Genomic DNA, 27233 nt, shown 5'->3' with positions numbered 1-27233 from the left:
TTGTTTGTGCTTTTGGTATCATCTCCAAAAACACATTGCCAAGACCAACGTTAAGGAGATTTTTTCTGTTTATTTCTAGAAGTCTTATGGTTTGAGGTCTTATGTTTAAGTCTTTATCTGTTTTATCCATTTTGAGTTAGTTTTTGTGAGTGGTGTAAGATAGAGGTACAATTTCATTCCGCATGTGGTCATCCAGTTTTCCCTACACCATTTTTAGAGACTGTCCTTTCCCTACTAAGTAACTTGGCTCCCTTGTCAGTATTTGTTGACTGTAGGGGCGCCTGGGTGGCCCAGTTGGTTGAGCGTCTGACTCTTGATTTTGGCTCAGGTCATGATGCCAGGGTCATGGGATCAAGCCCTGCGTCAGGCTCCATGCTGAGTGTGGAGCCTGCTTAAGGATTCTCTCTCTCTCTCTCTCTCTCTCTCTCTCTCTCTCTCTCTCTCCTTCTGTCCTTCTCCACTGCTTGTGCTCTCTAAAATTAAAAAAGTAATAATGAAAAAAATACTAGTTGACTGTATATGCAGGGGTTTATTTCTGGGCTCTCGATTCTATCCCATTGGCCTATGTGCTTTATGCCATGCCCACGCCATACTGCCATGTAGTATAGGCTGAAATCAGGAAGTGTGATGCCTCCAGGTTTGTTCTTTTCAGCATTTCTTAGGCTGTTCAAGGTCTTCTGTGGCTCCATATAGATTTAGGATTGTTTTTTCTATTTCTATGGAAAACACCATTGGGATTTTGATACAGATTGCACTGAATCTACAGTTGGCTTTGGGCAGTGGGGACTTTTTAACAATATTCTTCCCATCCACAAACACGGGTTCCATTTCTTTGTGTCACCTTCAATTTCTTGCATCAAAGTCTTATAGTTTTCACCCTACAAAACTTTCACATCCTTGATTAGATTTATTCCTGAGTATTTTATTTAGATGCTACCATGAATGGGATTATTTCTTTTTTAGATGTTTTGTTGTTAATGTGTGTAAACATAACTGTTTTCTGTATGTTTATTTTGTATCCTACAAATTCACCGAATTTGTCAGTTCTAGTGATTTTTTGGTGGTATCTTTAGGATTTTCTATATAATATTATATCATTTACAAGCAAAGACAGTTTCACTTTTTCTTATTTGGATGCCTTTTATTATTTTTTTCTTAACTGATTACTCTGGCTAGGAGTAGTGACAGTAGGTATCTTTGTCTCGTTCCTGGTCTTAGAGGAAAAGTTTTCAACCTTTCGCCATTGAATATGATGTTGGGTGTGGGTTTGTCATAGATGGCCTTTATTGTGTTGAGGTGTCTTCCTCCTGTACTCAATTTGTTGAGCATTTTTATCATGAAAGGTTGTTGTGCTTGTCAAATGCTTTTTCTGCATCTATTGACATGATCTTAAGATTTTTATCTCGTTCTATTATGGTGTATCTCTTTCATTGATTTGATTTGTGTGTATTGAACCACCTTGCATTCCAGGCATAAATCTCACTTGACCCTGGTGAATGATCTTTTTAATGTGCTGTTGAATTTGGTTTGCTAATATTTTGCTGAGGATTTTTGCATCTATGTCGATCCGGTATGTCTGTCTGTAATTGTCTTGTAGGCTCCTTATATGACTTTGGTATCAGGTAATGTTGGCCATGTAAAATTAGTTTGGGGTTATTTCCTTCTCTTCAGTTTTTTTGAATAGTTTGAGAAGGATTGTCATTGATCCTTCTTTAAATATTGGGCAGAATTCACCAGTGAAACCATCTAGTCCTGACTTTCCTGTGTTGAGAGGTTTTGATTACTGATTCAGTCTCCTTACTTAATATTTGTCTGCTCAGACTTTCAATTCTTCATGATTCAGTCCTGGTAGGTTGTATGTTTCTAGGAATTTATCCATTTCCTATAGGTTATCCATTTTGTTGGCATATAATTATTTATAGTAGTCTCTCATATAGTATTCCTGTAGTATCAGTTGTAATGTCTCCTCTTTCATTTCTGATTTTGAGTCCTCTGTTTCTGAGTCACTCTAGCTAAATGTTTTTCAGTCTTGTCTTTATTTATTTATTTTTAATTTTTTTAAATATGAAATTTATTGTCAAATTGGTTTCCATACAACACCCAGTGCTCATCCCAACAGGTGCCCTCCTCAATGCCCATCACCCACTTCCCCTCCCTCCCACCCCCCATCAACCCTCAGTTTATTCTCAGTTTTTAAGAGTCTCTAATGGTTTGCCTCCCTCCCTCTCTAAATTTTTTTCCCTTCCCCTCCCCCATGGTCTTCTGTTAAGTTTCTCAGGATCCACATAGGAGTGAAAACATGTGGTATCTGTTTTTCTCTGTATGACTTATTTCACTTAGCATAACACTCTCCAGTTCCATCCATGTTGCTACAAAAGGCCATATTTCATTCTTTCTCATTGCCACGTAGTATTCCATTGTATATGTAAACCACAATTTCTTTATCCATTCATTAGTTGATGGACATTTAGGCTCTTTCCATAATTTGGCTATTGTTGAAAGTGCTGCTGTAAACATTGGGGTACAAGTGTCCATATGCATCAGCACTCCTGTGGGTAAATTTCCCTTGGGTAAATTCCTAGCAGTGCTATTGCTGGGTCATAGGGTAGATCTATTTTTAATTTTTTGAGGAACCTCCACACTGTTTTCCAGAGCAGCTGCACCAGTTTGCATTCCCACCAACAGTGCAAGAGGGTTCCCATTTCTCCACATCCTCACCAGCATCTATAGTCTCCTGATTTGTTCATTTTAGCCACTCTGACTGGCATGAGGTGATATCTCAGCGTGGTTTTGATTTGTATTTCCCTGATGAGGAGTGACATTGAGCATCTTTTCATGTGCCTGTTGGCCATCTGGATGTCTTCTTTAGACAAGTGTCTATTCATGTTTTCTGCCCATTTCTTCACTGGATTATTTGTTTTTCGGGTGTGGAGTTTGGTGAGTTCTTTATAGATTTTGGATACTAGCCTTTTGTCCGATATGTCATTTGCAAATATCTTTTCCCATTCTGTCGGTTGCCTTTTAGTTTTGTTGATTGTTTCCTTTGCAGTGCAGAAGCTTTTTATCTTCATGAGGTCCCAATAGTTCATTTTTGCTTTTAATTCCCTTGCCTTTGGAGATGTATCAAGTAAGAAATTGCTGCAGCTGAGGTCAAAGAGGTTTTTTCCTGCTTTCTCCTCTAGGGTTTTGATGGTTTCCTGTCTCACATTCAGGTCCTTCATCCATTTTGAGTTTATTTTTGTGAATGGTGTAAGAAAGTGGTCTAGTTTTATCCTTCTGCATGTTGCTGTCCAGTTCTCCCAGCACCATTTGTTAAAGAGGCTGTCTTTTTTCCATTGGATGTTCTTTCCTGCTTTGTCAAAGATTAGTTGGCCATACTTTTCTGGGTCCAATTCTGGAGTCTCTATTCTATTCCATTGGTCTATGTGTCTGTTTTTGTGCCAATACCATGCTGTCTTGATGATTACAGCTCTGTAGTAGAGGCTAAAGTCTGGGATTATGATGCCTCCCGCTTTGGTCTTCTTCAAAATTACTTTGGCTATTCGGGGTCTTTTGTGGTTCCATACAAATTTTAGGATTGCTTATTCTAGCTTCGAGAAGAATGTTGGTGCAATTTTGATTGGGATTGCATTGAATGTGTAGATTGCTTTGGGTAGTATTGACATTTTAACAATATTTATTCTTCCAATCCATGAGCATGGAATGTTTTTCCATTTCTTTGTATTTTCTTCAATTGCCTTCATAAGCTTTCTATAGTTTTCAGCATACAGATCTTCTACATCTTTAGTTAGGTTTATTCCTAGGTATTTTATGATTCTTGGTGCAATTGTGAATGGGATTGGTTTCTTTATTTGTCTTTCTGTTGCTTCATTGTTAGTGTATAAGAATGCAACTGATTTCTGTACATTAATTTTGAATCCTGCAACTTTGCTGAATTCATGTATCAGTTCTAGCAGACTTTTGGTGGAGTCTATCGGGTTTTCCATGTATAATGTCATGTCATCTGAAAGTGAAAGCTTGACTTCATCTTTGCCAATTTTGATGCCTTTGATTTCCTTTTGTTGTCTGATGGCTGATGCTGGAACTTCCAACACTATGTTAAACAACAGCAGTCAGAGTGGACATCCCTGTCATGTTCCTGATCTCAGGGGGAAAGTTCTCAGTTTTTCCCCATTGAGGATGATATTAACTGTGGGCTTTTTATAAATGGCTTTTATGATGTTTAAGTATATTCCTTCTTTCCCAACTTTCTCAAGGGGATGCTGAATTTTGTCAAATGCTTTTTCTGCATCAATAGACAGGATCATATGGTTCTTATATTTTCTTTTATTAATGTGATGTATCACACTGATTGATTTGCGTATGTTGAACCAGCCCTGCATCCCAGGAATGAATCCCACTTGATCATGGTGAATAATTCTTTTTATATGCTGTTGAATTCGATTTGCTAGTATCTTGTTGAGAATTTTTGCATCCATTTTCATCAGGGATGTTGGCCTGTAGTTCTTTTTGCTGGGTCTCTGTCTGGTTTGGGAATCAAAGTAATGCTGGCTTCATAGAATGAGTCTGGAAATTTTTCTTCCCTTTCTATTTTTTGGAACAGCTTGAGAAGGATAGGTATTATCTCTGCTTTCCACGTCTGGTAGAATTCCCTGGGGAGCCATCTGGTCCTGGACTCTTATTTGTTGGGAGATTTTTGATAACTGATTCAATTTCTTCACTGGTTATGGGTCTGTTCAAGTTTTCTATTTCTTTCTGAGTTTTGAAAATGTGTGGGTGCTTAGGAATTTTTCCATTTCTTCCAGGTTGTCCAGTTTGTTGGCATATAGTTTTTCATAGTATTCCCTGATAATTGCTTGTATTTCTGAGGGATTGGTTGTAATAATTCCATTTTCATTCATGATTTTATCTACTTGGGTCATCTCCCTTTTCTTTTTGAGAAGCCTGGTTAGAGGTTTATCAATTTTGTTTATTTTTTCAAAAAACCAACTCTTGGTTTCATTGATATGCTCTAGTTTTTTTAGATTCTATATTGTTTATTTCTGCTCTGCTCTTTATTATTTCTCTTCTTCTGCTGGGTTTGGGGTGTCTTTGTTGTTCTGCTTCTATTTCCTTTAGGTGTGCTGTTAGATTTTGTATTTGGCATTTTTCCTGTTTCTTGAGATAGGCCTGGATTGCAATGTATTTTCCTCTCAGGACTGCCTTCACTGCATTCCAAAGCATTTAGATTGTTGTGTTTTCATTTTCATTTGTTTCCATATATTTTTAAATTTCTTCTCTACTTGCCTGGTTGGCCCATTCATTCTTTAGTGTTCTTTAACCTCCATGCTTTTGGAGGTTTTCCAGACTTTTTCCTGTGGTTGATTTCAAGTTTCAGAGCAGTGTGGTCTGAAAGTGTGCATGGTATGATCTCAATTCTTTTATACTTATGAAGGGCTGTTTTGTGACCTAGTATGTAATCTATCTTGGAGAATGTTCCATGTCCACTTGAGAAGAAAGTATATTCTGTTGCTTTGGGATGCAGAGTTCTAAATATATCTGTCAAGTCCATCTGATCCAATGTGTCATTCAGGGCCCTTGTTTCTTTATTGATCCTGTGTCTAGATGATCTATCCTTTGTTGTAAGTGGGGTATTAAAGTCCCATGCAATTACCACATTCTTATCAATAAGGTTGCTTATGTTTGTGATTGTTTTATATATTTGGGGGCTCCCATATTCGGTGCATAGACATTTATAATTGTTAGCTCTTCCTGATGGATAGACCCTGTAACTATTATATAATGCCCTTCTTCATCTCTTGTTACAGCCTTCAATTTAAAGTCTATTTTGTCTGATATAAATATGGCTACTCCAGCTTTCTTTTGACTTCCAGTAGTGTGATAGATAGTTCTCCATCCCCTCACTTTCAGTCTGAAGGTGTTGTCAGGTCTAAAATGAGTCTCTTGTAGACAGCAAATAGATGGGTCTTGTTTTTTTATCCATTCTGGTACCCTATGTCTGTTGGTTGGAGCATTTAGTCCATTTACATTCAGTGTTATTTTTGAAAGATATGGTTTAGAGTCATTGTGATATCTGTAGGTTTCACGCTTATAGTGGTGTGTCTGGTACTTTGTCTCACAGGATCCCCCTCAGGATCTCTTGTAGGGCTGGTTTAGTGGTGATGAATTCTTTCAGTTTTTGTTTGTTTGGGAAGACCTTTATCTCTCCTTCTATTCTAAATGACAGACTTGCTGGATAAAGGATTCTTGGCTGCATATTTTTTCTGTTCATCACATTGAACATTTCCTGCCATTCCTTCCTGGCCTGACAAGTTTCAGTAGATAGGTGTGAGACTACTCTTATGTATGTCTACCTTTGTAAGTTAGGGCCTGTTTATCCCTAGCTGCTTTCAGAATTTTCTCTTTATCCTTGTATTTTGCCAGTTTCCCTATGATATGTCGTGCAGAAGATCAATTCAAGTTATGTCTGAAGGGAGTTCTCTGTGCCTCTTGGATTTCAATGCCTTTTTCCTTCCCCAGATCAGGAGGTTCTCCGCTATGATTTGTTCAAGTACACCTTCAGCCCTTTTCTCTCTCTTCTTCTTCTTCTGGAATTCCTATGATATGGATATTGTTCCGTTTGATTGCATCACTTAGTTCTCTAATTCTCCCCTCATACTCCTAGATTTTTTTGTCTCTCTTTTTCTCAGCTTCCTCGTTTTCCATAATTTTATCTTCTAATTCACCTATTCTCTCCTCTCCCTCTTCAATCTGTGCTATGGCTGCCTCCGTTTTATTTTGCACCTCATTTATAGTATTTTTTAGTTCCTCATGACAGTCTTGTCTTTAAAAAAACAAAAACAAAAACACAGCTCTTTTTTTCATTGGTCTTTAATTTTTTTTTTTTTTTTGGTCTCTAATTTATTTCTGCTCTGATCTTTTTATTTTCTTCCTTTTACTAAATTTGGGCATAGTTCTTTTTCTAGTGCCTTGAGGTATAAAGTGAGGTTGTTTATCAGCGTTCTTTCTTGTGTCTTGATGTAGGCTATAAACTTCCTTCTTAGAGCTACTTTTGCAGTGGTGCCTGGGTGGCTGTCGGTTAAGCATCTGGCTCTTGATTTCAGCTCAGTCATGATCTTGTGATTTGTGAGTTTGAGCGCGGCATCAGGCCCTCTGCTGTCAGCATGGAGACTGCTTGGGATTCTCAGTCTCCCTCTCTGCCCCTCCTTGGCTCGTGTGTGTGCACATGTTCTCTCTCTCAAAAATATATTTTAAAAAATTTAAAAAACCAAGAACTACTTTTGTAGTATCCCATAGCTTTTGATTTGTTGTTTCCATTTTCATTTGTTTCAGGATACTTCTTGATTTTTCTTTTTCTTCTTTGACCTATTTATTCAGGAGCATGTTTTTAGTCTTCATATTTTTACTATTTTTCCAGATTTCCTCCTGTTATTAATTTCTGGTTTATACCACTAGAGTCAGAAAAGATAGTTGGTACTTTTTCAATCTTTTTATATTTGCTAAGACTTTTTAAAAAATTGTTTATTATTTTGAGAACGAGAGAGAGTGTGTGTGAGCAGGGGAGGAGCAAAGAGAGAGGAAGAGAGAATCCCAAGCAGGCTCTGCACTCAGCACAGAGACCAATGCAGAACTTGATCCCACAAAACTGGATCATGACCTGAGTCATAATCAAGAGTTGGACACTCAACTGACTGAGCCACCCACGTGCCCCAAGGCTTTTTTTTATGACCTACCATGTGATGTATCCTGCAGAATTTCTGTGTGCACTTGAGAAGAATATGTATTCTGCTGCTGTTGGTTGGCATTGTTTGTATATGTTTGTTTGGTCCACATGGTCTAAAGTACAGTTCAAGTCCAATGCTTTCTCACTGCTTTTTTATCTGCATGATCTATTGTTGAAAGTAGGCTATTGAAGTCCCCTTCTATGGTGTTCTCTATTTTTCCCTTCCAATCTGTTAGAATTCGCTTAATAAAATTCAGGTGCTCTGATGTTGGGTGCATATGTGTGTGTGTGTGTGTGTGTGTGTATACACACACATGATTTTTGTATCTTCTTGATGAATTGACCCCCTTACTCTGTAGTGTCCATCTTTGCCTCCTTTTACCAGTTTTGCTCTCCCTTTGCATGGAGTTATCTTCTCCTGCCATTCTTTCACTTTGAATCTATGTGTGTCCTTAAAGCTGAGGTGAATCTCTTGTAGCATATAGTTGGGTCACTCTTTTGTTTGACTATTTTGTTTTGTTTTGTTTTGGGGGTTAATTTTGTTGTTGTTGTTTTTATCCAGCCAGCCTTTAAAGAAAATTTTTTTTAACATGTATTTATTTTTGAAAGACAGAGACAGAGCACTAGTTGGGGAGAGGCAGAGAGAGAGAGTGAGTGAGAGAGAGGGAGGGAGACTCAGAATCTGAAGCAGGCTTCAGGCTCTGAGTTGTCAACACAGAGCCCGATGCGGGGCTCGAACCCACAAACCTTCAGGTCATGACCTGACCCGAAGTCGGATGTTTAACCAACTGAGCCAGCCAACCAGCCTGCCTTTTGATTGAAGAATTTGGTCTGTTAACATTTACAATAATTGACAGAAAAGGACTTACTTATGCCATATTATTGTTTTCTGGCTGTTTATAGTTCAATTCTTTTTGTTGCCTTCCTTTGCAATTAAATGATTTTCTATAGCAGTATATTTTGATTCCCTTCTTATGTGTATCTGTTGTAGATTTTTGTTTTGGAGTTCCCATGAGGTTTATATAAAAATCTTATAGATATCACAGTGTATTTTATGCTGATAAGTTTAATTTGATCCCATATAAAAAATCTACCCTCTTCTTCTCCCTCCTTTTACATTTTTGAGGACACCATTTACATTGTTTATTGTGTGTCCATTAACAAATTTTCAAAGTTATACCTCTTAATCTTTATCTAGGTGAATCCTTATCTAGCACATCACCATATTAACAGTATTAAGGTATTCTAAATCTGACTCTATGCTTATCTTTACCAGTGCATATTTCCATATGTTTTCAAGCTACTAATTAGCATCCTTTTGTTTCAGCTTGAAGAATTCCTTTTAGCAATTCTTATAATGTAGTTTAGTGCTGAGAAACCCCTTCAGCTTTCGTTTATTAGGGAAAGATTTTCTTTCACCTTCATTTCTGAAGGACAACTTTGCTGGGTGAAGTATTCCTGGTTGGCAGTTTCTTTCTTTCAGCACTTTGAATATATCATCCCACTCTTTTTGCCTGTACGGTATCTAGTGAGAAATCCACTGATAGCCTTATGGGGGTTCCCCTCATATGATTTTTTTTCTCTCTTCCAGCTTTTAAAATTCTGTTTTTCATTTTAAACCATTTCATTATTCTTGGAGAACATTTTGGGTTGAAATTTTGTGGTGACATTACTTCATGAAATTGGACGTCCAATTCCCTCCCTGTGTCTGGGAAATTCTCTTTAAGTTTTTCATTCCTTTCTCCCTCTCTTCTTCTGGGACGCCAGTAGTGCATACTTTCTTTCCATTATGTCCCGTACTCCTGTAGGCTTTCTTTTTCCTTTTCCTTTTTTCTATTTGCTCTTCTAATTGTTTAATTTCAACTGATGTGTCTTCTAGCTCACTGCTCTTCTATTCAACTATGCTGTTGAAACTATTGAATTTATCAGTTCATTGTGTTCTTTAGCTCCAAAATGTGTTTGGTTCTTTATGTTTTCTCTTGGTTGAGCTTCTCATTTCGTTCTTGTATTGTTTTCCTCATAGTTAAGTCATTTATGTGCTCTTTTGTAGCTCTGAGCAACTGTACTACAGTTATTTTGAATTCTTTGTCAGGCATTACCTGCATCTCCATTTTTTGGGTCCAATTACCAAAGGTTTACTGTATCCCTTTGGTAGTGACCTGTTTCCCTCACCTTTCCAGCCTTTATGGACTGATTTTGGTTAGGAAAGCCTTTCACCTGCAGATAGGGGCACACTGGATCATGCTGTGACCCAGGTCTAGTGGTGCAGGGCAATAAATACAGGAGTACATGGCAGTAGTGGGTCCAATCGGGGCATGATGTCTCTTTGGCTCATGTCACTGGCATGCACACTGTTGACAACTGTGTATTCCTTGATGAGCACTATTGAGCTTCTCAGACATGCCTCTAGGGCCAGTGAGTAGCTAGGGACCAGGACAGGCAGCATTGGTGGCTGGAACCAAAGGTGTGCACACACTTGACTGTGGGGGGCCAGCTATAGGCACCTATGAAATGGCAGAAGTGACTTGACAAAGTTGTAGCGATGGGTGTCAGAGCAGATAGCAAGGGCTGAGGCCAACTACAGGCTCCCTGGCATTGACAGAACTGAGTGCCTGCTGTCCTAGGACTTCACACTGTACCCGTGGGTATGCATGCTGCAGTGGAAGTCTGTGACAGGGTTCAGGTTGCACAAAAGGTGGGGGGCACGCAGGTTCTCAGCTGAAGGGAACAGCCATAGCTACAGGTGGGCATGGTGGTGCTGGCCAGTAACACAAGGCAGGGCTTGATCTTGACATGCAAGCAGCTGCTGGGGCCCCATTGCTGGTGTGCCTGCCAGTGGCTGCGCTGGCACTGGAGGAGCTAGTGACAGACAGGTGTGGTGATGCTGGCCAGTGACAGGAGGCGGGGCTTAGTGATAATAGCGTCAGTTTCCTGGTTCTGATAGTAGTAGGATGGTTATGTAAACGTTAACATTAGGGAAAGCTGGGGGAAGGATATATGGAAACGATTATTTTTGCAGCTTTTCTGGAAGTTAAAAATTAGTTCAAAGTAAAGCTTTAATAAAGCTTAAAAAGGGGGAGGGGGATTATACAGAGAACCCAGTTAGTACAACTGTGATTTTTGCTTTTTCTTCCCCAGCTGCCTTCGGCTGTTTTGGGACACGGTGAGCAGGCGCAAGATGTAAGAAAGTGACTGAAGTCTAGCACACGTTCTCTGAAGCTGGGCGAGCTACGTGTCAGCCTAGGTCGTCTGGGAAGCAGACACCGTCGGCGTTGGGAGCTCAAGATTTCTTGCAGGAGGGAAGGGGCGTGCCCCGGCTGTGTGCGGCCATTGGCTGGGGGCTGGCTCAGAGGAGCTCGTCCTCAGCTCACACCCCGGGGACAGCTGGGGATCGGGGCTCACCTCTTACTCTCTGGGCTAAGCACATTCTGCTGTGTGATGGCACTCGTGCCCTGGGCCCCTGAGGAGTCCCTCTCCTTAGTGTTCCAGGAACACTTCACTTTGTGAACCCCCTTCACTTTGTGTGGAAGGTGGGAAGAAACACTGGTTTCCTCAGTTCTACAGCAGGTGCTGCTCTGACCCTGTATGGAGAGACCAGACAGGCAGAGGGGAGCAGGCTGGGCCATCCAGCTGGCAGTGGGCTCCGACTGAAAAATCATCTTCTTGGCTGGTGCCAGTCGGACACAGAATCGGCTTAAAAGCAAGATAAAGCCTAGAGGAAGGCACCCGTGGGAGCTAACTAGGAAATCGCAGTGAATTGATTTTAAGTAGCTGCAGCTGTGATTAAACTATTTTTAGCCACAGGACTCCACCGGCTTTCAAAACCTGCTAATAAGAGCCTCACTGTAGCCAGCAAGTAAAACCAGCACAAAAATTTAGCTTTTCATTTGACAGCAAGAATCTGCTTAGTTAGGAGCTGGCTTAAAAGGCAAACCCAAGGAAGGGAACACTTTCCACACTTCCCAGTTTAAGACAAGTTTTCACACCTGTCACTTCTGAAAACAATTCATTTACTGAATCTGTCTTTTGCCGCTCTCTCAGTATCATGTATGCATTTTGGGTAAAACAAATCATCTCACCCCCTAAATTCAAAAAGACAGAACCTGCTATATATATCATCCGATCCCATTTAGCAGTATTCCCGCCCACCCCTGCCAACCTTGGCTCATCATCTATCCCGCGAGAAGAAGTCATTCCTAGAGCCTGGATGGGCTTACCGGGTCCACAGCAGCTGCAGTGACGGCCAGGCCCGCCGATGCTGGGGCCCGGACTGCCCACTGCTTCCTGAGGGGCCAAGGGCAGCCCAGAAGGGGAGGCCCCGGGAGCAGCTACGGGTGAGGCTGGTGAGACGCCACGGTGATCTCCTTGACCGAGTCTCAAGGTGAGTAAAGGAGATCTGCAGGTGGGAGAGGCCTGTGAGCGGAAGGGAAAGGAGAGGGACTCGGGGGGACAGAGGGGCCGACTGGCGGCAAACACGACAGAGTCTGGAGTACACAGGAAAAGCCAGTCCGTCTTTACTGTAGTGAGTGCAGGATACAAATAGTTTACAACAACCTCTAGCATTTTCTTAACCATTTGATAAAAAGTTCACTATAATATTTATTGTATAATGAAGAAAAAACAACACATTCAGGGAAAAATTGAGATTAACTTATTTTTCTTAAAAGGTTCATCTCAAGGATGGCAACAAAGTCCAGCTTGTGCCGCCAAACGGTTTTACGTGATCAAACCGTGTACAGCTTCTTGTGTGAACTGTTGACTACAAACATTTACCAAATACATAAATCTCTTTTTAAAAAAGCCATTTTAAATATAGCAAAGCAGTGTCTTCTTGCACAGCAAAGTGAAGAAAGTTTCTACAGAGAAATAAAAGTTTTACATTTGTAAAATCTTTTTCACATTCTACTCATCTAGCTTCTCATGATCCGACGCCAGGAGTTTTCTGGTTCCTTATTTACTATGTATTTCTTGTGCGCATGATGGTTAATCAAGAAAATATGTTAATGCTTTGTTAGCTGTCCTTATAGGTAAAGGAAATGGTAAAACATATACTGTTCTTTTAGAACAAACCCCTGATTTAGTCTCGAACACAATGGACAGAATTAGGGCTCAAAAGATGGAGTTTTGATCGGGACCATCTGCAGACATACGATGGTGGCTCTGCTCTCAGTGTCGTGCCGGGCGGCGCACGGAGGGAAACTGTACTTCAACCAGTGCGGTGTACTCTAAGCTTTTTTTGTTTTTGTCTTTTAGTAATAAAATACTTCATCTGAAGGATAAAATTTTCTTGTGATGGTGTCATACAAAACACATGAGTCTAAAACGGTAAGAAAAGTCGGTTCTAAAGAAACACCATTCGTGTCTTCCCCGCTCTGAGTTGGTTTCCACCAGGAGATGTGCATGTGTATGTGTTTGTACATGGTGTCTGGGTGAGGGGTGTCTGTCAAGTCCGTATGCTCCACGTCACACTGGGCATACAGGAAGAGGGTTAACAGTCAAATATTCACTTCCTGAAAACGGAATACATTGTTACTTGGTCAGTGTAATTGAAATACAAACTCCGAGCCTTGTGTACTATTATTTTAGAAAACAGTAGTTGTACTGATTATAAACCTGCATAGAAAGAAAGACTATTGAGATACAGTCAGAAAAGCCATCTCATAAGGCACACAAGAAAATAGACAGTAAATGTGAATGTGTTAACTCCTATTCCAATGTACAGCAGAAGTTCATGAACATGCATAAATAATAACGAAAGAATCACTTAACACTTTCAAAGCTATAAATGGTTTACAAAGTGGTAAGGATCATCTTGGAAATTCAGTGTTGGGAGACTGTCTTGTTTCAATTAAGTGTGACCTTATGAAGAAATGTGCCTGTATGTAGTTCAGTAAAAGAAGTACATTTTAACGAAAAACTAATCCTTTCTGAGGACGAGCCAAATGTCTATACTGACGAGAGGAGACGGCACATCACCCTCCCTTTTTTGGCCTCTATCAAAAATTAAAACAGAATTCCATTTTTTTTTAGTTGTGAACGCCACAGGTTTATCCTGTACCTAATACCTATGTGTCAGTCAGGAAACCTGGCTGATGATTTGTCACAAATAGCATTATGAGGAAATTGTCAAAAGGAAGGCAATTTAGGGGGAAAAGCAAAACATAAGTAAAAACTGTAGGTAGCTGCTCAATATTAAGTGTAAAATACAAAATAGCAGCAACTCTTAAACCCTTATTTTGAGTTTCTCAGGAAAGGGAGTATTTAAAAAATCTATGATAAAAGATATACAGGACTTTGAATTTTGTTTGTGGCACAAGCCCAGGAAACGCACGAACCTGCTATCACGCCTTCGCTGTCTTCCTGCAGGAGGAGTAAGGCCTTGTTCAGAAGCTAAGCTGAGTGCGGCACGGGCTCCATTAGGACGGCAGGCCGTGCCAAGGATCTGCCCACGAGAGAATTTCTCCCCACACCAAAGTGTCATTTCACTGCACAGAGAGTTCAGGATGGTAGGATTTTGTAACCAGCTGCATCATTCTATTTTAGAGGGTCAAGGAAGAAAAGATCCCTTCCCCCCAAAATTATTTCTCCCTAATCATTTACCACTTATAAAACCTTTGTGCTCATCTACTATTTTGCCATGATCTCTAATATTAAGTTAGGTCAGCTTTTTCTACTATATTTTTTTCCTCACAAAAGGCAAGTTTTAAATAATGCCTTATAAAATCTGTTACAACACATTTTATATTTATGCAAGATGAACTTAACACCAGTTTTTTTTTGCCACTTTGCTATTTATGTACACATATAAAATATATAATGATGCTCAACCCATACAGCACAAAGATTACAATGTAACATCACACATTCACCACCAGTGAGGGGAGAAACCCCTTTATACAATCCTCCGAAAAAGACTGGGCTAATAATTAAAATCCAAAGTACAGTATATTTAACAAAATAGTAAATATTAAACAGTGAATACTCTACTTGATAAGGATCTCGCCTTTTCCCCCCAAATTGGCGGCAATCCACAAAAATATACTTTTTAATCTGGTGACCATACAATACATAGGTACTTACATCAAAGGTGATAATATATTTAAGATGCTATATACACAAAGAGTTTGGCTCAACTTTTAATTTACATATAGAATAATAAGTGTTCATGGCTTTTTTTTTCCAAGGTTCTGCTTGCAAGATATTTTTGTTTTGTTTTTTTTTCCCCTCTTAAAATAAAACTAAAAAGTTAAAACAAGATAAAGCTATTCTCTTAAAAAAAAAGTTACAACATACAGCTTTGGCTTATATAAATAATTCATAGCAGAATGTGTTCAAAAGTAGTGAATATAATTTTATATATAGTCATCAATTCATAAGGGTGTTTTCTTTTCTTTCATATAAAATATACATGAGCTAAAATCAGTTTCTTTAAGATATGAATGTAAAAAGAAACTTCTGACATAGTCCAATTATAACTTAATATATTAATTTATTTTGTTAATGCTCTATATTTCTAGGCTAGTATTTTCTGAATATCTCATGCGTGTTTTCTACTCTCTCTCTTTTTTATTAGCTAAAGATCACTTCTCTGACCCAATACATTTTTGCACGTGCAAAACAGTTATGTGTGGGGCTTTTTTGTTTTGTTTTTTAAAATATCAACAGCCCTTCCCATGCACCCCTCTGCAACAGAGACCCATGCCAGGCTGGGTAATTAATATAAATGACATTTTATGTACAGTATTGCTTTCTTGGTTCCTGCTTTTCTACTGCTCTGTTCTACAAAGCATTTTTCTTAAGTAACTACAGTCACTGCACAGTTAAATAAAACAAGTAGGGGCCCTCTAGGTTTCTGCAAGCTAGTGTGGGAGAATCATATATGGGTACACGTTTCTCTGCAAAAACTGGTTATCTTATGAAACAAGTAGTCCAAGGAAGTGCCAGACTAGACTCCGCCTACAGGGTGCTTTGTTTGCCATGGGACGCACATCTGCAGATCTACGAGGCAGGTAAGTGCCTGATTCCGTATGTGACACACACCCACACATACACACACTCACGCCCACATACATATATATATATAAAGGGATATATATGTATGTATGTACATATAAATATATTTAACTCATGTCCTTATTTACCAATTTAGATATGTAGGGCAGTTCACTGCAGTAACGCCACGTACAAACACCAGCCTGGAAGCCTTAGGTCACCCACGCGTCCATCCTCATTCGCTTTACAGAAGGGCTTTCTCTGTCTTCACTGTTCGGGGGTCGGCCAAGCACAATGGGAGAGTGGAAGTCGCCCCGCGGATCCTCCCGGTCACTACCGTCGTAGGAGCTGCTCGAGCTGCTCAGACTGTCCACGGGGGAGCGCCCCATTTCCTGCCGGGGCTGGGGGGGCTGGGGGGGCTGCGGCTGCGGCTGCTGCTGCTGCTGGAAGCCTGACGGGGTCATTCGATCCCGGGGAGGTGAAATTGGTTCTGACTTAATGTTGATGTTTTGGTTGGTATTAATGGATAAATTCGAACCCTGAGATAACTGCCCTCCAGCACTGAAGGAAGAAAAAAAAAAAAAAGACATTAAGTGGTTTGTGAGCGCATCCGTGTAACCGGAGTGTATGACAGATACCGCCTGACCAAAATGCTGTCAGAATTCCCCAACACTGGTTTTAGTTACCTCTCCTTGGAAGAAAAAGAACAGGACAGATGGGAGCTTTAGAGGCTAGTTCGGCCCGCACCCGTGGTACTCTAGCAGGTGAAGTATGCAAAGCAGTGTCAGTGTCTGATGCTGTGCAGCAGAGAGACGAGAGAGGAACGACACGGCAGCCTGGGTTCCGCTTCCTCTCTTCCTTGGTTTCTTCAGTAACATCACCCTACTTTCCAGGTGAGGAAAGGGTCTCGGAAAGGCTAACTTGCTCAGAGTAGTACAGCACAGTGTGTGCGTCCAGCCTGTTCCCCCATCCTGAGTGCCAAGCCACTTCCACTTGCTTCTGTGGGGCTATTTTTAGTGTGTTCATCAGGATGAACAGACGCCTCAAAGGCCAACATGCAAAGAAAATAAATGAAGGAGAATAACCTTTGCTTTCTCTGTGGATAGCAAGGGAGGAATGGCAGGGGTTTGGTATCTTGTGTGTGAATCAGGCTATGGGGATTCACGTGGGTTGATCCCAGCTGGCTCGCTGTGCACACTGTACCTCACCAAGCAGAGTTCAACAAAGAGAACACCCCTTACGGGCAGGGTGAGGGGATCTGAGTGAAGAGAATGCATGGTGGTGCCCGGGGGGAGTCAGGTGTCGCTAGCAGGGAGGAGAAGGAACAGAGCCTTTGCAGAACCGGGACAGCAATAGGGCTGTGTAGCTGGAGAGCATCTCAGCAGAGGAGACAGAAAAGCACAGCCAGCTGGCCTCCGTGAGGGTTGGCCACTTATTTTTCTATCCCTTATCTAATCACCAAAGCAGAGAAAACCCCCCAAAAAAGTGGTAGGTGGGCCTGAATACCTCAAAGCTGCCTTTTTCCAACACTGGAATCAGATATAGAGGTTGGGAAGGAGAGCTGGGACCGGTGGCTTAATCACTGGTGGGTAGGTAGGAGGTGCATACGGGTGACATTGGTGCCACAGTGCCCCTTGGTTACTATGTGTCTCTCTACCTCCATACAAGAAAAGGCTTGCTCCCCGAATTTCTTCAAGGAATGCCTAGTTTGCTCGGTATCCAAGCTATTATCTAGAATCATCATAAAGAAAATCTTTTCTCCAAACACTTGTACCACCTAAAAAAGAATCACTGTAGGACAGTCATGTGAAAGTCAACAGCGTGAAGACTGTAACAGCTAGAAAAAGAAAGTGCACGGGTTGGGAATAGAGATCTGGGGAAAATTTCTAGCTACTCACACCAGAGAGCTGAGGGCTGCTTGTCCTAAATGGTGTTGCTGCCAGGCCGACACCTGTCCCAGAGACAGCATTCCCGGCGAGTTGAAGCCCTGCAGGGCCGACAGGTCCGCACTAGTCAGTGAGTAATCTAAAACAAGGAAAGAAATCTTGCTCGTGTGTGTAATAAGAGGCCCGTGCAAAATAGGCTTTTCAAATAGTAGCTCCAGAAGCTCCTAGCTTGAGAGAAGCCAGGCACTTCATAACCTAAAACACCACACAGGTCTAACCCCACAACGGTTCTTCTTCTGGGTGGCCAACAGGTCCTGGCTATATTTGCTTATCTGGGATTATTTCAGTAAGTTTCAACTTTGTACTAAATGTTTATAAGTTTAATGTCTCACAAGAAGTTGAGATACTTTTTCCGGTAAATAGAAATAATGAAAAGGCCATTGCTAAAGGATGTTCCTACATAACCATTATTTTAAATGTGCCCAGCACTACCCTCCGGAAGAAGAGGGACAGGTCAGGCTGAGTCTGGAACAGCAGGTCTTAGGTTCTTGAAGTACAAGGGCAACAGGAAAGACACGGCACCCCTTCCCATGCAGCGCCAAGCTCAGTGGCATAAATCATACATTATTACACAACTGATTAACGGCATTTGCTCAAAGTACAGGGGCTGTCAAAGGTTTCTGACTGCCTGCAAAACAATTTCAAGTTCATGAAAATACTTAAGTGTTACAAGAGTATAATATATAATATAGCTTATTTTATATGAATGCTTCAGACACAAGTCACTTCGGCCATGACTTAGGACATTAGGTATCATTCACACATAGAGTTATTTCAGTTCTTCATTAACACTTGTCTTTTCCATTTAGTTTTAAAGAGAGGTGGCAAAAACCCTTCTAGTTTCAACTGCTTTTCCATGTCTCAAGAGAGGTATGTAAATAAGTTGGTCTTCCTAGCAAATTAACGTCAATAAAAAAGGACCGGAGCGGAAACAGTGCAGGCGGTGCTCGGGTTCCGCCTGCCTCTACGCTTGCTCCTCGTGCCACGGTCTCCTGACCGCCTGGTGCGTTCCCAGAGGCTGGTGTGGGGACACCCGAGCACTGCTGCCTTCCACAGCGCCCCCCTGTGCCTCACAACTCTCTCCACCTCCAGTATTCCCAACCCCATACTTGCTGACTTGCTACATCCATCTGGATGTCCCTCCAAACCACTCAAATTTGACACCCAAGCCTGGATTCCTCTTTTCCTCCAAACCTCCTCATCTTGATAAACGGCACTGACTTTCACCTTGTTGCTGGTGCCAGAGGCCCGTGGGTGTTGATACTTCCCTCCTACTTCCACCACCAACCACCAAGGCTGCTCAATTCTACGTACTGTCTCTCCATACTGCCTGAGTCACTAGCTCTACCACCACCACTCCAGTCCAAGCCATCAGTATTCAGCACTGGGGCCATTGATCCAGCCCCCCACGTGGGTTCCTTGCATGCAGTTTTGCCCCTCTGAACACTGCAGTCAATGTGATCTTAAAACAACAAATATGGTCATGCTACCTCTCTGCTTAAAACTTTATGGCTTCCCAGCACTCTCAATATCCAAAATCTTCAACATGGCCTCTAAATTTCTTACCTCTACAGTTTCAACTCTAACTGCCCTCCACCATCCCTGTCCTCCCCGTCATGCTCCTATCTCCTCGTCTTTGTACACAGTGCTCCCTCTCCCTGGAACACTCTCCACACTCTGCCTGGCTGAGTCACCTGTGCTCCTTTAGGTCAAAGCTTCAATGCAGCTCTTAATATGACTACAATAAATTATTCCGAGAGCTGTCTATCCTGTGTCTTTCTCCCCCAACACTCCCTAAGTTCCACTACTAGCCACACTCCTGTTGTGCCTGGCCCAGTACCTGCCTCATAGTAGGTGTTTGATAAGTATGTGCTGAATGGATGCACGAGCAAGTCTAGGAAGCTGGGAGTGACCTTACTGATGGGCATGAGGAAGTGTCTGCATAACAACTGTTGTATTTTTTGAAATGTTGCTCATTTTTTTATCCTTTTATTGACCATCTGGCATGAGTCTGACTCTAAATATGTACCGAAAGCCAGATGATATACTAAAGAAAAATGAAAACGGTTATATTTTTAGAAAGGGCAACTAAATACATTAAAGATAATATGGTAAAATTAAGCCAAATACATGCTCTGAAAAAGAGTGCAAAGTCTAAGTTAAAAGAAGGAGTCAGACTGAAGCCACACGATTGATGGTTTTGAGAGAACAGGACTCCATTTTTATGTTTTGGTGAATCCTTCTGGACTTTTAGAAAAACACGTTCTTGCGAATCCAACTGCATTTCTAAAAACAAGCATAGTGGAGTTTCTAAGTATACTGAAAAACCTGTCATGAAGTATTATTCAGTAAACTACTCTCACTTGAATACCAGTTCAAGCCCCATCTTCTCAGCTAGTATCCCTCTGGAACATTCTAGCTCTTAGATTTCCCTCTTTCCTCCTCACATGCTCAAGTCTCAGAGCGCAAACTGCCAACCTCGGCCACTGAGGACTTTACCTCCATAGCTGCCATCTCATGTATGTCCTGCTCCTTAGCTGGCAGAAACTCGGGAGAAAAGCTATGTCCCTGGCATACGGTCACTCATACAGCTAGCTGGTCATCAGTGGAATGAAACAATTTCTATGAATGCGTAATCTCTTGTTTTACCCTAGATTTTGCAGTTAGTAGATTCGGACATGTTTCTTTTTCATATCGATTAGAAAAGGTCGACATTTTTCTGAAAGGCTTTTTCAACAAAACCTTTTACAATTTTGCTTTAAGTGTACTACATGCAATTAAAGTGACAATCAAATGTATCAGTGGCCTCAGGGAGCTCCAGACAGCAGTTTGAAAACACTGTGCTAAAGCATTTACCCTGAAGTCTAAAATTAGCTGGTTTTTATTACAGTCTACTTAGAAGAATCATGAGAAGAATATACGCCCTATACTGCAGTCTCTTCATAACTGACAAGGTAAAATTTAACCGTTTCCTTCTCTGAAGCATTGGGTGCTTGCCTCTCAGCCGGTGAAAGTGCTGCCACACACCTCCTGCCTCTCCCCAGAAGGGCGGATGTATGTGGAGGACTGTCCACACAGTCTGCGCGGCTCCACACACCCCTCCACTCAGGGCAGTGGTTGTAGCTTTTCTTAACACCGCCCCGAAATCGTGGGTTTTAAAATGAAACGTCTAAATAAACATAAATGGGTGAAAAGCTCCTCTCCCAAAAGGGGAGTGACTTGCTCTCAGGAGAAACAAGAAAGGGCCTGGTCTTGCTCCTGGGGCACAAACACATGGAGGACAACACAACGTGCCCGGCACAGCGACACATCCACTGCCCTGCGGGGTCCCAAGTGCAAGGAGGCTCCGTCTTCCCCAAGCTGGCTAACACGGCATGAAGAGAAAAACCTCTTCCTTCAACAGCTGGGAAGAGTGAGGGACTGTACGATGAGAAACGACGACAGTCCATCCTCCTCGGTCTGACGCACGGGCCGGAATTGTGAGAACGGCCGCCTGTTTCTTTGTCAGGGGGAAGTAAAGGTCGATGCTGGGAAACCATTCTACAGTCAATGTATTTTCTGTACATTTTTCAAAGCTAGTATTTGTTTTTTTTTAATACATCCAAATGTGAATCTAAAACACTGGAAATCATTTATTTCGATCAATACACTTAAAAAAAAATCACAAAAGCACATGCTGATCACAAAACAAAACTAAAATCCACAAAAGGCACGAGAGCAGGCTCACCAGTGTTGTAGGCGGTCGGCATGGCTGAGTACACCAGTCCCTGTGGAGGCAAGCTTGGGGTGGTCACAGACACGACTGGGGTAGCTAGAGGTTGAGTGGCTTGAGAACTGCTTATCCTCTGGGTATTCTGTGAGAGGGCAGAAAAAGTGTCATTATTTGAGTATTTATACTCAGACTTAGTATTTTAAAAATAACATTCAATTTAGAAGTGACATTTTTCACAGTTTTATGATGTGAATGTCATCATTTCTTAAAGCAGTGATAATGTGAAAAAAAATCTTTAAAAATACTAATGGGAATAACTAAATGTTTAATTTCAAGGAACATAGTTAACTATTCATTTTCCCTTGTCTTTTTTCAGAGTTTATTGATGTCGAGGATATACCCTTAAAACAGAAACTTGCATTACGGGTGATAACACTTTTATGTGTTAACATAAATAAGGACTCAATGGCGCTACAAAAACCGCCAGGCTACCTGAAATAAACGTCTGGGTTTTAAAGACCTGAAGAGAGCAAAAGTCATTTGTATACAGACAACGTAAGTCCATGAGTTTAGGGATCAAAACTACTTATAGTTGCAGCATTTCCATGTTAACATGGTTTTAAGTCTTGGCTTGCTGAAGTACAGCTTGCTTTCAGATTTCCTTCCCGGTGATCCTGCAGTTGATGTGCCTGCACACTGCGCACACACCACTTACCCCGCCCCCGTACGTGCTCAGCCTCCTCCACTGTCAACATCACCCACCCAGTGACCTATTTCTTAGCAGTAGGTTCGGATATGCATCCCTCAGTCCCCAACTCTTCTGAAAGGAGAGGCTTTGCATAGAGAGAGCTTGTGACTAACATACTTTTGGTAGAGCTGTGTATGGAGCAAAATTAAATGCTTGCTGACTGACTCCATCTACATGGTATTCTATCTACACTAGGAATGAATTTTAAAAATCAACTATCGGGGCGCCTGGGTGGCGCAGTCGGTTAAGCGTCCGACTTCAGCCAGGTCACAATCTCGCGGTCCGTGAGTTCGAGCCCTGCATCAGGCTCTGGGCTGATGGCTCGGAGCCTGGAGCCTGTTTTCGATTCTGTGTCTCCCTCTCTCTCTGCCCCTCCCCCATTCATGCTCTGTCTCTCTCTGTCCCAAAAATAAATAAAAACGTTGAGAAAAAAAAAATCAACTATCGGGGCGCCTGGGTGGCTCAGTCGGTTAAGCGTCCGACTTCGGCTCAGGTCATGATCTCGCGGTCCATGAGTTCGAGCCCCGCGTCGGGCTCTGTGCTGACAGCTTAGAGCCTGGAGCCTGTTTCGGATTCTGTGTCTCCCTCTCTCTGACCCTCCCCCATTCATGCTCTGTCTCTGTCTCAAAAATAAATAAACGTTAAAAAAAAAAAAAGAAAAATCAACTATCGAATAATCAAGTCAGTTTAAGATGGCCACTCCAGTACATGTTGGGGGATGACAGAGCAGTTTCTCACCACAGTGGCCTAAGGGAACACTCCAAAACGAAGATCAGAGGAACAGACTCCTTGATCCATGCAGTCAGCACACAAGAAGGCCAAAGCATATCTCCTCCAGGGTTATTATTTTAAATGAAATTACAGCCTGAAAACTGACATTTGGGGGTCTAAGTCATATCAATAAAACCACAATTCAGTGCCCTTAAGATTATGAAGACTCAAGAGTGTGATTCGGTTTTCTCTATCACCATTTCAGATGAAGGCCTTTGGCCAGATTTAGATGCTTGAATGTTGATCATTTGATTCGGATCCAGATCTGTTTATTTCTTTTTAGTTTGTATTTTCCACCCAGTCTTGAAGTTTCTATTCTAATTAACAAAGACCATTTAGTATGTGGCTATAGCACCTGGGTTTTTGTCACAAATTCACTATTTCCTAAGTAGGGGGGAAATCATTTAACCTCTCTGTACCTCTTTGTACAGTAGGGAAGACAGTGATCTTGTAGTCCTACCTTGTGAAGCTCTACTGAGGTCATAGGTGGGAAGTGCTTTGGTAACTGAAGTACTATACAGATGTAACACAGTATCTTTATTGTCCCAAGAAACCCTCCCAAGATTTCTATAACTGGTTAACAAAAAAAGAGGGGGGAAAATATATTTATTCCTTCTGACATAGTTATGCCCCCTGGAGCTACCATGAAGTAAAGGTGTTTTAGTACAGCAAGGCTGCTCAAGGAATCTATGTAGCCAGGCTCTTACCAGAAGAGTTTTTAGTGTAGACCCCAAGGCACCAGTCCGTCCTTCCTCACTTTGGGTCAGAGCCATCCATGATTATATCTGAGAGTTCAAATCAATTTGAACAACTTCCTAAATGCTAATAGATGGTGTTTGTAATTATTATTTTGGTTTTGACCACAGAGCTCCACATTTAAAACTAATTAAGTTTTACAGTCTGATTCAGCAATTAAAAACAATTTTAAAAAAAGGGGCACCTGGGTATCTCGGTCAGTTGAGCATCTGACTTTGGCTCAGGTCATGATCTGACAGTTTGTGAGTTCAAGCTCCAAGTCGGGCTTTGTGCTGACAGCACCGAGCCTGCTTCTGATTCTCTGCCTCTTCTCTCTCTTTGCCCCTCCCCCCTGCTTACACACACACACACTCTCTCTCTCTCTCAAAAATAAACACCAAAAAAAATTTAATAGAGTCTGAATCAGCATAAGTTATAAAGGATATGAACTGTTTATAGTTTCAGGTTATGTATTTGTTTCTTAATTACAAATACCTTTTATGCTTTCTGCATTTTGTAGTTTACAAAGATTTAGAAATTTATCTTTGAGATTCTGTAACTGGGGGGTGTATTTTAAGGAATGTGGAAGTCACTCTATGGTAACTGGGAAATACACTTTCATCTCAGCATCAGGTTAATAATTTTAATGAATTTTTGAGGTAGAGATATACTTTGGAGTATATAATTTGTTCTAAGATTTGGTCACTGGAAATTCAAGAGTCAAATACTAGGCAAAAGAACACAGCATGACCCAGTTTGGCCTGGTTCTATCCATGCCAGAGCTTCATCTCCATGGCAATTTCCTGGCATGACCTCCAGAAGGGGTGGTGTGTGTGTGTGTGTGTGTGTGTGCGTGCACACGGACGTGCGTGCATAACAGTGAACACCAACATATTGGTTCCAGCCATCAAAAGATCCTAATCTCCATGGCATTGACTTTTCTGAGTAAGCGACTTGTGAACCACTAGAGGGCAGCATATTGTTAGAGAATTGAAAGGAAGCACTCCTGACAACTTAAGGTAACTAGTCTAAGATGAATTATTTTATACTGAATTATAAACTTAAACTTCCGTTTTCTAATTACTGTATCACTAAATAAAGTATTTCCCCAGAAGAAAGTCCGAATCTACACATGATGTAATCAACACCACAATGTCAGCGAACTAATATATTTTAGTTTACCTAAATAGAAAACCACATCTAAAACTGTGAGTGATCACAAAGTTAAAGAATGATCTCTTATTTTAAGGACAGAGCACAGACAACCTTATCTAAAAAGAAAAAAACTGTGCAAAACACACCAGCATGCATATATATGTAATAATAAAATACAAATACAACCAACAGATGCCTTCCCCCCATGCTCTCATGCAATCTGAACACTTGTCCATGCTACAAACTAAAACATTTTCAAGTTTTTCCACCTTATAAATATCCAATTAGCAGCTGACTTTGAATTCATATGATCATTTCTGTGAATCTGGGAGTTTAGTTCCCAAAGAATAGATCAAATGAAAGTTCTTTTTAGTCAGATTTACTTTCTAGAAGAAAAGCCAATAGAAATCATTTGTTCTAGAAAAAAGGTAATAGCTACTTTTAAGAGCAGAGTATCTCCTGCTAGACAAAAGTATAAAATCTGTGTAAATTACATTCGTTTTAGTAAACAGGGAACCCCCTTATTGTTCAGATCATCTCAGATAGTATGAAATAATTCCAACGCTGAAAAAGGTGACCTCACCAAAAATGATGTCATCTTTTTGAAGGAAAGAGAAATGGCACAAGACCATGTGTTACAATCTGAGGAACTTCTAGGGTGAGGTCATTTTCTAAAAACATGTTAATAATTTGGGGAACTATATACGGTATTTTGTATCTTTCCTTAAAAAAATCTTTAACAAGTAAGTGTCTTGTGATCATTGACAACTCTTGTTTTTAAAGGCTCTGTTCCAGTGTTCCCTCCAGCAAACAAAAGGGGTCAAGATACACAATTATACATAGAGAAACGAGACAGACTCTGTAGTTCCAGTAGCTTGGTTCAGTTATTCAAAGTGCTTGCAGTGTTTAGTAACTACAAGAAAAACTGTGTAACAAAGGGAACACTCATTAGATAAAAACGTTTAAGAGAATTAGTACTTTCTAGATCATTTGTAACTCCCTTCAGGCACACTCACCAACTCCAATTCCTCTTCCTCCGACTGTACTCAGCACATAAGAGGGATACAAGAGTTACTAAGACTGTTGATACTCAAAAATAAAATATTTCTTTAGAAAAACATGTTATTTGGACACTGGCAGTTACTTGGAACTCTCAAGAGATGATTATATATATGCAACGAATACAAATCTAAATTACTTGTTTCTTCACTGGTAGTTGATTTCAGAAGAAAGACAGGCTTTAAAGACACCACTCCCCCCAGGCTTCATCGGCTCCTATGCTGGCCTCACCTACACACAGCCAGCTGCTGCAACAGTATGTCAAAGGAGTTCCTCATCACGATACCAGTTTATATTTGAAATCTTGAGAATACTTCATCCTCCCGTCCCTAGCCCACTGTGTCACACATGTCCATTATTCATCTTCTAGATGTGTGCTCTTTGGTCGGCAGAAATTATTTTGTTTCCTTATCCCACAGCAGCTAGCACAGTGTTATGAAACAACAAGAACTCAAACATTTGTTAGTAACGATTTTAAATAACAGATTTACAGATCATCTGCAAATACCATTTTCATAGATATAATTTCACTGTGGAAAAGCCACACTTATGAAGAAAATGAGACTGGAAGAGAAGTGAACTGATAAATCATGTCCAGAAAAGAGCTGAATGAAATGTATTCGCTCCTTTTCTCCTAAGCATCTAGAAAACATTAGGCTAGAAATCATCTGCTAACTAGTTTTTTCCTTATTTTACTTTGAGTAAGTCAAATTTGTCAATCTATGGAACGTATCTTTATAGGCAGCACTGATACATGAAATCCCAATCTGAAAGCAAGTTCATCCGCAAACACTATAAAACAGGGAGGCTGGTCATGTACTCTGAGAAATAATCACTTGGTCTACAACTGCTATTTCAAATATGGGTAAAATGTTCTTCGACTGTTTAGTTATAGATATTTTTACACATCTCCAATGATAAGAGTCGCATCAAAATACTATGGGTGTGTGATGTATTAGTTTTCACTTTAACCTCAGGGAAAAGGGTGCAAAATTATTTATATGGCAAATTTTGAGTATTCTGCAAAGAAGCTTCATGATCTCTGTAAAAAAGACCAGTGATCCTGACCAGTTGCTAAATGCCTAAATGCAGTTTTGTCTTAAATTCTGCAGTTTACTGCTAATTCTTATAAACATATTTCTGAGTCTTAAATGAACCTTCCTATGGTTTTCATTTCTGAAAAATAGTGGCAGGCATTCCACATCTTGTTCCTGAAAGGTGACTATCCGAAATGCTTAAATGTTTTTTCTGAACTCCTCTTTTTTGGCAGGGGGGGGGGGGGAGGGAGGGTAGAGTATATTTCTTTGTTATGTATGTATGTAGTTTTCACTTTGTATCCTGACATAATTTTACCCTTAGAGAGCAGCTACAAACAGAGCATAGCATCACATA

At 40.8% G+C, this 27233-nt stretch overlaps 2 protein-coding genes across 10 annotated transcripts in view; one reads left to right on the top strand and one right to left on the bottom strand.

The window, feature by feature from the left end:
* LYSMD4 (LysM domain containing 4) overlaps positions 1 to 14220 on the top strand; it is a 31772-nt gene extending 17552 nt beyond the window's left edge. Inside the window, exon 3 of the transcript XR_006598949.1 lies at positions 10862 to 14220. The gene's annotated coding sequence lies outside the window, so the exon portion shown is untranslated. The remainder of the gene's footprint in view (positions 1 to 10861) is intronic.
* Positions 12214 to 27233, bottom strand: part of MEF2A (myocyte enhancer factor 2A) — a 163799-nt gene continuing 148779 nt past the window's right edge. For 6 of the 9 annotated variants that reach the window (XM_023254974.2, XM_023254973.2, XM_045058880.1 and 3 more), the window contains 4 exons: positions 25799 to 25822; positions 21389 to 21515; positions 17614 to 17740; positions 12214 to 16276 (listed from right to left, as the gene is read on the bottom strand). In XM_023254974.2, the coding sequence (XP_023110742.2) occupies positions 15928 to 16276; positions 17614 to 17740; positions 21389 to 21515; positions 25799 to 25822 (627 nt within the window). In that variant the 3' untranslated portion in view covers positions 12214 to 15927. Of the gene's footprint in view, positions 16277 to 17613; positions 17741 to 21388; positions 21516 to 23599; positions 23899 to 25798; positions 25823 to 27233 lie in introns of those variants that run through there. The other 3 variants (XM_023254977.2, XM_023254976.2, XM_045058881.1) reach the window with 2 other exon arrangements.

The sequence above is a fragment of the Felis catus genome, chromosome B3, assembly GCF_018350175.1.
Source record: "Felis catus isolate Fca126 chromosome B3, F.catus_Fca126_mat1.0, whole genome shotgun sequence".
Lineage (NCBI taxonomy): Eukaryota > Metazoa > Chordata > Mammalia > Carnivora > Felidae > Felis > Felis catus.
Note: the sequence above shows the minus strand (reverse complement) of the source record. Positions and strands in the feature narration are given on the sequence as shown.